General features: G+C 37.5%; 1 protein-coding gene across 6 annotated transcripts in view; it reads left to right on the top strand.

Annotated features, from left to right (window-relative positions):
- Positions 1-10,872, top strand: part of PUM2 (pumilio RNA-binding family member 2) — a 108,330-nt gene that overhangs the window by 21,910 nt on the left and 75,548 nt on the right. For 2 of the 6 annotated variants that reach the window (XM_011951090.1, XM_011951098.1), the window contains exon 2: positions 2,575-2,643. In XM_011951090.1, coding sequence (XP_011806480.1) covers positions 2,593-2,643 — 51 coding nt within the window. In that variant the 5' untranslated portion in view covers positions 2,575-2,592. Of the gene's footprint in view, positions 1-2,018; positions 2,650-3,569; positions 3,695-10,872 lie in introns of those variants that run through there. The other 4 variants (XM_011951119.1, XM_011951125.1, XM_011951113.1 and 1 more) reach the window with 3 other exon arrangements.

Here is a 10,872-nt window from a genome sequence, read left to right on the forward strand (position 1 = left end):
ACCAAATTTGGGGGGATTCTGGCCATTGTTTCTTCAATATTTTTACCACCCTGTTCATTCATGGAACTCCAGTTACATGTAAGTTGTACTTTTTGGTATTGTTCATGTGAAAATTATACATTAGGTCGTTCTTGTAACACCCAACTAAATCAGAATCTAGGGTCCAGAGGAAAAAGGCACTTGAGCACTTAACATCTGATCCAAAAATTAAATTTTCAACAAGCCCAGCTGTAGAAATGGCCCACTGTAACCCTGAGACCTGTTTTACGTAGTAGCACCGGAAGCAACTTGCCACTACTCTGAGACCAGCTTCATCTAGTCAGAGCTTGCCAGTTCTCAAAAGCTGCTCTAGTACCAGTCTGTCAAAACAGTCTGTAACGTTTCTCTAATAACTTACAGTCTTCTCTTTGTTCTTCAAACATACGTAGGACCATCCAGTGTGTATACATATGCTCCAAATTACATTATTTTCCTTTTTTTTGTTTTTTGAGTTGGGGGGACTTTCATTCTGTTACCCGTGCTGGAGTGCAGTGGCACGCTCACGGCTCATTGTAGCCTTGACTTCCTGGACTCAAGCGATCCTTTCACCTCAGCCTCCCGAGTAGCTGTGGCCATAGGCATGCCCTGGCATAACAGGCTGATTTTTGTATTTTTTGTAGAGACATTGTTTTTACCATGTTGGTCATCCTATGACCAAATAAGACCATATGGAGAACATAAGGTCTTTATCTTTTTTTTTTTTTTTTTTTTTTGACACAGGGTCTTGCTCTGTCACCCAGGCTAGAGTACAGTGGCACAATTATGGCTTACTGCTGTAGCCTTGACCTCCCGGGCTCAAGCAATATTCCCACCTCAGCCTCCCAAGTAGCTGGGCCCACAGGCATGCACCAACGTGTGCGAAGCTAATTTTTAAATTTCTGGTAAAAATGGAGTCTCGCCATGTTGCCCAGGCTGCTCTCTTAATTCCTGGGCTCAAGTAATCCACCCACCTTGGCCTCCCAAAGTGCTGGGGTTACAGACATGAGCCAGTGCACCTAAATTAGATTCTTGCTTCCTAAATACAACATTTTCAATTTAGAGAGTCATCTCTGTTTTATTTGGCTTTGACGTTCTATAGGTCACTGAAGCTCTGTTCATTTTTTTCCCACTCTTTTCCCATTCTTCATGTTAGAAATTTTGTTGATATATTTTCAAGTTCATTGACCCTTTCTTTTGTTGTTTTACAATCTGCTAAGTGCATCCAGTGTAATTTTTAAATATTTTTTTCAGTTTTAGAATTGGTTATTTTTGTAGTTTTTCTTTCTCTGCTGAAAGTTTGCATTTGTTCATTCTTTAGAAGCATATTTATCTTTATATCTTTGAACACAGCTATGGTAGTTGCTTTAGGATTCCTGTCTGCTAATTCTAACCTGGGTCATCTTGGAGTGGTTCTTTATTAATTGACTTTTTCCTTTAGGTCACGTTTTCCTTTTTTCTCACTTGTCTAGTAATTGCAGATTGTATTCCAGATTGTATTCCAGACTTCATGATTAATGTATTTTAATGTATTGAAGATGCTCTAGATTCTGTTGTTTCTTTGGAGAATGTGGAGTGTGTATGTGTTGGTTTTTTTTTTTTTTTTTTTTTTTTTGAGATGGAGTCTCGCTACGACAGCCAGGCTGGAGTGCAATGGCACGATTTTGGCTCACTGTAACCTCTGCCTTCCAGGTTGAAGCAATTCTTCTGCCTCCCGAGTAGCTGAGACTACAGGCGTGTGCCACTGCACCCAGCTAATTTTTTTGTGTTTTTGGTAGCTTTGGGGTTTCACCATATTGGCCAGGCTGGTCTCAAACTCCTGACCTCCAGTTACCCACACACCTCGGTCTTCCAAAGTGCTGGGATTATAGTCATGAGCCACCACACCTAGCCGAACGCTGGGTTTTGTTGGAACTCAACCTCCAAATTTCTATGACTTTTGTGGTGGTCAGCAGTAGAAATTTCTGCTCAATTCTTTTAGCCTTAAGTGAGCTCCTTGGAGTCTGTCCCACATATGTGCAGTTCAGGTGTCATCTAAAAATCCCGGTGTAATTTATACATGGGATATGGCATGTCCTCTCTGGGATTCCCTTTCTTACTTTCTAGCAGTTCTGGTTGCTCCAGACTCTGTCCTTTGGTTTCTTCAGGCCATTAAGGCTGGGTTCTTAAGGACCCTTCTTCCACATCCAGGCCTTCCCTCAGGCAGAAATGCCATTAAAAGAAAAAAAAACAACAACCACCAAACAAAAAACCTTACTCTGTGCTACTCCTTTCTTTAAAGTGTAGATTATTCTCCAGTTTCTGGGCTTTAATTGTTTTTTATTGCCTTCACATAGTTGTTGGCACACAGAATAATTCAAGAACCCTTGACCTCATGTTTTTCCACAGGTTTTAAGGTAAGTTGCTGTCATGAACTGTGGAAAAACCTATCTGCATATAGAAATCAGTGCTTCCCTTTCTCAGATCATGCTAATATTAGTCATAACAGCAATATAATAAAATAGTTGAAGTCTGTTTAAACATTTCTTTGTACTAATTTTTGTTTTTGTTATTCAACAGGTTTGATCTGTGGATGAAATGAATCATGATTTTCAAGCTCTTGCATTAGAATCTCGGGGAATGGGAGAGGTAAATGTTTACAAATACTAAGAACTTACACCTCACTTTATTTTGAGCCATTGGAACTTAATTTGTTTTTTTAACCATCAACCTTCCTGGAAATAGTGGTCATATCTTCCAAACTATGTGGAGGGGATTAAATTTCAGATGGTACAATTCTGTTGTGATTTTTGGCTTAAAAAAAAAAAGCCTTTAGCAGTAATTTTTAGTGTGATTATTTGTGTCTAGGTGATTTGATTGACTTGGTGAGATAATTTCTTGTATTTCGGTAATGAACTGTAATTAGCTTTGCTTGAAAAAAAATTCTAGCCTTGTTCTGCTGTTTTATATATGTATACTGTGTTTGCTTTAGTCATACTTGTTTTACTATTCTCCCTTCCAAAAATCTCTTGTTCACCCAAAACTGTTTACTTAACAAACTTCTAATCTTCTACAAGACCCCGCTGTGATGTATCTATTGTCTAGTTGCTATCTGCCATAGAAATAAGCACTTCATCTGACTTCTAGTTCTTTATACAGACTTTTATTATGTTGCTGGTTACAGTTTGTTTTACACTTGTCTCCCCTGTAAATTATTAGCTTTGTATGCCTAGCATAGTAGACACTTTGCATTTCTTAATAGATTTTATCGTTCTTGTTAATCTGTGGTTTTCTTTGGGGCACCAAAGTTAACCTCATCATTACATATTTTAAGGCATCAAATACTTAGTTTTTCGTATGGCTAATGAATACTTAGAGAACTTTGACTATGGAAACTCTTGTGGTGACATCTATATTTTGTCATGTTCTGTACTACTAACGTAGACTTTGATAATAGAAGATAACAGTGAACCGACCTAAGATGTGTAATTAACTGCTTGCTCCTGGAGATTATTTTACTTTGGTAGAATAGAGACCTTCATGAGACTCACTCCATCCAATGCTGTGCTCTTCAGATGCAGAAAAGAGTCCAAGTCTCTCCTTTGGGCCACAAGAGGGCACCCTGCAGCTAGCTAACCCTCCCCTTCTTCAGAACAGCGTTTTCCAAAGAGTATGTCATTTTCAAAGGACTGATTTAAGGGTGAGTTAAGGTGCTTAAGCTTAAGTATTGCCAAAATAAACTTGTTAGACCAGTGCATAAGGTAAATTCTCAGCCCTAATAAAAATTGAAGAAATTGAATTTTTTTTTGTTAAACAAAATCTATAGCTTCACTGCAGTGCAATATCTGGTTAGGCATTATTTATGCTATTGGCAAATATGAGGCAGATGAAAAGAGCTTTTATTCTTTCCTGGCCACTAGTTTTCTTTGGTCTTTAAAAAGCAGAATAACATATGTTAAAAGCAGGGTTGAACAGTGTGCTTCAACCTTCTTGTCTGTGACAAACTTGAACTTGCTGATAATTCTTTAAGAACAAGAGAGTCATACCCCTACATTAATTTTAGACTCCCTGTATCACTTCTTAGATGTATATTGTATATGTTTTCAAACTGGTGTTTTTTCACTCTCTCTAAATATTTAGTAATTCTAAAGTTAGCTTTGCAGATCAAAAAAATGTCATAATCAGAAACAGTGGTTGAAAGAGTTTAATTATTTGTGGGATGGAGGAAGGATATCTGAGGTTTTTAGAAAAGAGTAGCTTGGTTGAATGGTATATTAAGAGAAAAAAGCTTAAATCCAGACTTTCTCATTGGACATGTCAGATATGCAGAGTAAAAGTGACCAGGGTTTAGACTTCCTGCTGCCTGGTGGATAGCAGCATGTCAGTTTATCTGTGTAACCTTCATCCAGTAAAAAAATATTTTAAAATAAGATGTTCTCATTAGTTTTATTTCTTAGCAGTTTAAGCACTAATACTGTCACCTCAGAGATAGCTAAGAAAAACCTACTGAGATTTCTGTCTCTGGGTTCTCTCTCCCACAAGCCTTTCTATCTTTCCTCATCTCACAGGCAGCAAGGAACCTTCTGGGATTTCCTTCTTTGCCTGTCTCTCTCTCACCAGTCTTCTCCTCCTTTCCTGACAGGTGAGGTTTTTTTGTTTTTGTTGTATCCCAGAATTCATTCATTGGAATAAATTAAAAGCAGCCTTGAGTTTCTGGCTCTTGAGTTTTGTAAAAATACTTTTTTCTTTTTAATGCAAAACTCTTTTTAAAGTAGATTACCCTCATCTTGACTTTCTTTAAAAATAGTTTTTGCTTACTATGTCTTAAGTTTTGTAAATTTCTAATGTACAAAGTGTTGCATCTACATATAGGACTAATTTCAGATTTACTGTTTGGTAGATCATGATGTCTTTACTGAGCCATCATCAGAAGGCATCCAGAAATAAGAGCAGATTTGTATTCACCTCTTCGTAAACTTACCCTCTCTGTTTTTACACTGATACTATGTTTCTGTCAAAAGATCTACTGATTTGCATTATGTCATGTGCCTTAAAAAGAGCAAAACTAATCTATAGGGGGTTGAACCCTGCTTTATTAGTGTAGTGTTAAGTCAGACACACTGCATAGGCTCATAACTATTAGCTGCTCTAGGTTGTCGGGGGCACATATAGCTGGGTTTCTGCTTATTTTTTAAATAACAGGAAAGAGGGCCCTGTCTGATATTCTTCAAAAAATCCAGAGTCTAACTTTAAATCACTGAATTAATGTCTTTTATTTTGAGAATATCTTTATAGCTTAGTATGATAAACAGTGCTTTCTCCTGTCTTTCCAACACAGTAATATATAAAGAAAGCATTAAAGAAAGCCTGTGTACTAAGATTCTATGTAGTGTGGTGAAGTTGAAGACTTACTAGGTAGGCAAGTAAGGAGACTTGTGTTTTCTCTCAGATCTCTCACTAGTGTTATGACCTTGAGTAAGACTGACTGACTTTAAAAATAGTAATAAAAATAACCTTTTGTATGAATCACATACATCTCTCAAATGCTCTTGCTTTAATCTAAGCTCTTAGGGATAACTGGAATGGAAACCAGCCATTTCAAATAGTGTTTAAATAGCTGATCATAGTTTGTCTACATAATCGCTAAACAATTCTATCTTAAAATTTACCCACTGTAATAGGAAGAATATCATGATAATATTTTAAGCATTTTTATTTATTTTTTATTCCCAGTGGTGATGTAATACTGGATTCTTTTTTCTTTTTCTTTTTTGCTAGTCTGTATCTGTAGAATAATACTGGAAATTTTCAGAAATCATGATGAATTAAAATATGATTGGAAAGAACTATCTTTTATGGTAGTTAAGTATGAAGAGAAGGGCCTTAGAATTAAGTAGATAGATAGGGTTCAAATCCCATTGTTAACATTTGCCAGCTGTGTGTGTAACCTTGGTCAGTTTTCCTTATGCAAAATGTGACTATAGTAAACTGTTCTTTCTAAGTAGTGGGCTTTCATCATCCCCTTAGGATAGTCAAACTGACTCAAGAGAAAAGAAGTCAAACAGCTATAGACAAAATCATTATAGTGAATAATATAATATTTGAAATAATCAGTTGAATGTTGTGGGTCAGTAAGTTAAGTCATGTTTGATAACATTAAAGAATTCATACTGTTGGTAGTGAAGATAACCTAATATTTACGTGTCTGCTGTGTACTACATGTCATTCTCTTTTTTTTGGAGATGGAGTCTCGCTCTGTTGCCTAGGCTGGAGTGCAGTGGCGTGATCTCGGCTCACTGCAACCTCCACCTCCCAGGTTCAAGTGATTCTTCTGCCTCAGCCTCCCGAGTAGCTGGGACTACAAGCGCGTGCCTCTACGCCTGGCTAATTTTGTGTATTTTTAATAGAGACACAGTTTCATCGTGTTAGCCAGGATGGTCTCAATCTCCTGACCTCGTGATCTGCCCGCCTTGGCCTCCCAAAGTGCTAGGATTACAGGCGTGAGCCACTGCACCTGGCCCTAGATGTCATTCTAAGCAGTTTACAGATGAGGAAACTGAAGCTCAGAAAAGGTTAATTAAAACTAGTCCAAGGCCACATAATAGTACTTGAAGAGCAGTTTGAACTCAGGGAAGTCTTGAGTGTTTACAGTACTACTTCCTGTTGAAAGTGACGATATTTAGTAATGTTTGCTGTTGATACCAAGGATTTGGGGAAGTGGTATGAGTTGAGAAAATAAAAGTGTTAATATCTTTTATTAACAGAAAAGATTAAAGTTTGGAAAAGCACCATTTTTGTGTTCTATGGAGTTACTTTGTGTTTTGTTCTCTATGTTTCATTTGTTGTTGTTTGTTTGGTTTGTTTTTTGTTTTGGAGATAGGATCTTGCTCTGTGGCCCAAGCTGGAGTGTAGTGGCATCGTCTCAACTTACTGCAACCTCTGACCCCTGGGGTGAAGTGATCCTCCCATATCTGCCTCCCCAGTATCTGGGACTACAGGTGCATGCCACCACGCCTGGCTAATTTTTATATTTTTTGTAGAGACAGAGTTTTGCCATGTTGCCCAGGCTGGTCTCGAACTCCTGAGCTCAAGCAGTCTGCCTGCCTCAGCTAATTATAGCTCACTGCAGTATCAACCTCCCTGGCTCATTCTATCCTCCTATCTCAGCCTTCTAAGTAGCTGGGAGTAGAGGTGCATGCCACCACACCTGGCTAATTTATTTTATATTTATTTATTTATAATTATTTTATTTTTAAAAAGAGACAGGGTCTCACAGTGTTGGCCAGGCCGGTCTCTAGCTCCTGGGCTCAAATTATCTTCACATCTCCTACAGTGCTGGGATTACAGGCATGAGTCTCTGCTCCCTGCTACAACTTAGTTTTGAGGATCCATTCTTACCTCTTTTGAGCTTCCATTGTAAGTAGAGTGACTTTACATTCTGATTTGCCCAGGACAGCTCAGATCTGTATCTTCTCATGGCATAATTATTAATAGCATCTCTTTTCGCAAAAATATCCCATTTGGGATGATAAGTTATATAAATAATTTAACACATAATTTACATTTTAAATCCTTCTAAGTGTTGGGATTATGTTTATTTGATTGGTTTAAGGGTTTTCCATAACAATTTAAAAAGTCTGAAGTATAGGTGTACTCATGTAAATGCCCAAGTGGGAGTTTGATTTTTTGTTTTTTGTTTTTGTTTTTGATGCAGTATTGGGTGCTGATTGATTTCTTTGGAAATGGAGAAAGCAAGCCATACATACTTTTGAAGGAAAAGACACTGTATAGTCACTCAAACATTGGAGTTAGGATAGAAGAGCAGATTGATAAGAAACACTAAGTTGCCTGACCTTCCTTTAGAGTTTGTGAAGTAGGGAACTAATATGAAGTGGTATTGGGTAACATATTTTATAGATCTTAACCGTTTCTTAATTTTGTTTTCTGTAATGTTTGTATGGTTGCTATTTCTACTACAGTAAAAGACTCTCCAGGGGCAAATCTCCTATTTTTATTGCTTTTCTAATCAATGCATTGTTTAACCTTTTTTTTTCCCTCTTTAACTGTTCTATTCTGAATTGTTGCCTTCCCCTACATGTAGTTCACTTTAACCTGTTCTTAGTCACCGGCTAGTAGATCCCCTAAAAATATTTGAATCAGTATCTTAACTGTCAGAGCAAATAGTTTTTAGAATATCAGTGAAGGCCTTTGGTAGAGTGTTAATTTCAACTATTAAATTTTCCTGTGCGTAAAAACTTACTAAATGTTTGAAAATGAACGTGCTCATATCATAGTATAGTGCTTGGCCATAGTAGACACACTTGGTAAGTGGTTTACAGACTCCCTTACCCACCCCCGCAGGTATGCAATTTGCTTGTATTATTATTATTATTTTTTGAGACGGAGTCTTGCTCTGTCGCCAGGCTGGAGTGCAGTGGCACAATCTCAGCTCACTGCAACCTCAGCCTCCCAGGTTCAGTCGATTCTCTTGCCTCAGCCTCCTGAGTAGCTGGGACTACAAGTGCGCACTGCAATTTGCATTTTAAAACAGTGATCTGTGAGAACACTCCCAGAACTTTACTCCCAAAAGACTTTAGAATCGTCTCAAAGGGGTGCTGTTACTTTTATTACCTCATAAGATTAGTCTGTTTTAGCCACTTCTGTGTCTGTGATAAGTGCTTTATTAGTTGTTACAACTTTATTTTAGATTACTTATTTGTTATTCTTATTTTGATACTGAGACATCTTTCTTCATGAAGTATGGGATAAAGCATTGCTTTATTCTTTCAGGAATTATTTTCATCTGCTTGGAATGGCTTATTTATACAATATTTTTAAGGGATTAACTTGGGTTTTAACTATGAATGTTCAGTTATTTAAATACATCAAGTATCGTGCTTTAGTATTCATATTATTAGATTTATATTTTGTTGAATATTTACGTGAATCTTTTATGGTGAGATTTTTAAAATAGAAGGAATAGAGGTTATAGTTTACTTACTGGGATCTTTATTAGAGCAGATTTTTGTTTAAAATGTCTGTTCTTCATAAATACAAATCATTTACAGCCCAGGGCCATCCTAGCATTTTAAAACTGTTTTTAAAAAATGGAGTTCTTTTTTTTAAATTAAAACATTTACATTAAACATTTTAATTAACATTTTTAAATTAAAACATTAAGTTTAATTTAGTTGAGCAAAAGATCTGTAATTCAGGAACATGGCCACATTGGATATTTTCTCTTCCCTTTAAAGCTGCTTCTCCTGGTTGCTGTTGTTTTCCTATTTTGGTCAATAGCACTACCATTTACCTTTTTACCTGTTTAAGTTATTAAACAGGTTATTCATTTTACTTACATTCCCCACCATTTGTGTTCAGATCCTTTTGACTCCAAGGTGTCTGTCAGATCCATTTTATTTTCTCAGCTTTCTCTGCCAGTACCCGCTTTTTTGTTTGTTTGTTTTTTGTTTTTTGAGACAGAATCTTACTCTGTCACCCAGGCTGGAGTGCAGTGGCACAGCCTGCACCTCCCGGGTTCAAGCACTTCTCTGCCTCAGCCTCACGAGTAGCCGGGATTACAGGTGCCGGCCAACACTCCCGGCTAATTTTTGTGTTTTTAGTAGAGACAGGGTTTCACCATCTCGGCCAGGCTGGTCTTGAACTCTTGACCTTGTGATCCACCTGCCTAGGCCTCCCAAAGTGCTGGGATTACAGGTGTGAGCCACTGTGTCTGGCCCAGTACCCTCTTTTAGTTCTTGCTCTCTTGGCCCTCTTATTATAAATTGCCAACATTGATCTTGTTCTATTTGTTATTCTTAAAACTTACAACTTGAGTTTTTTGTAATACCTAGTGTTACCCTTGCTAACTCTTCTCTGTTCCCTGTTGCTTCAGTAGAATATCTAACTTCCTTAGCGTGTCTTTAAGGGTCCTCATAATCTGATCTGCCGGCATCTGTTAGCTTTGCTAGCATCAACTTTTGACCTTGCCACCTGTTTCATCTTACACCCTATTCTACACACTGTGCATTTTCTCAAGTTTTGCCTTTATTGATGGTTTACTACGTCACACACACAAACACACACATCTTATCTCAGACCCATTTCAGGTATTACTGAGTTCTATTTATTACAGTTTATATGTTTGTGAGCTCTCTAAAGATGAGCAGACCATGCCCTTAAGAGGTAAACATACAGGTAATTGAGTGTGATAAGTTTAATAGAAGTATACACAGGTTTTATTGTTAGCACTGAAAAGACTGGGCACCTATTTAAGGGTTGAGAGTGATGGTGTCTTATGAATGCTGCTTTAAAATGCTAAGTGCACTTCTCAGAAAACCAGTGTGTTCTTTTCAAACAAACGTATCCAAGTTGGCCACCTCCTAAGCGTCAGGGACAGTAGGGAGATATGAATGGATATTAAACAATAAGAATTGCCCAAAATGTTCATTTTGAATAATCAGTGAATGATTGTATCAACACAATTTTTATGTGCTATGCATGTCACTGTATTGGATAGAGCACAGGGCCTTGAGATTGTTTCTTCTCTATGCATGTTTTATACCATCCATAGCTTTTTTTATGGGATTGACAGATAGTACTCAGCAGCTAGTAAGAGGTGTGAAATTCACTTCCATTGAATAACTGAGTTAAGAATGAAAAAATATTTTCTATTCTGGAAGATATGATAGGAGGTGGTCTAGGGAGAAGATGTGGAAGTAAAGGAAAAAGTTTAATCATTCTTATGGATGTGCTTATTAAATCTGTTATTGAGTAAGAAATTGGCCGGGCGCGGTGGCTCAAGCCTGTAATCCCAGCACTTTGGGAGGCCGAGACGGGCGGATCACGAGGTCAGGAGATTGAGACCATCCTGGCTAACAC

Source organism: Colobus angolensis, unplaced genomic scaffold, assembly GCF_000951035.1.
Source record: "Colobus angolensis palliatus isolate OR3802 unplaced genomic scaffold, Cang.pa_1.0 Scaffold109, whole genome shotgun sequence".
Classification (NCBI taxonomy): Eukaryota; Metazoa; Chordata; class Mammalia; order Primates; family Cercopithecidae; genus Colobus; species Colobus angolensis.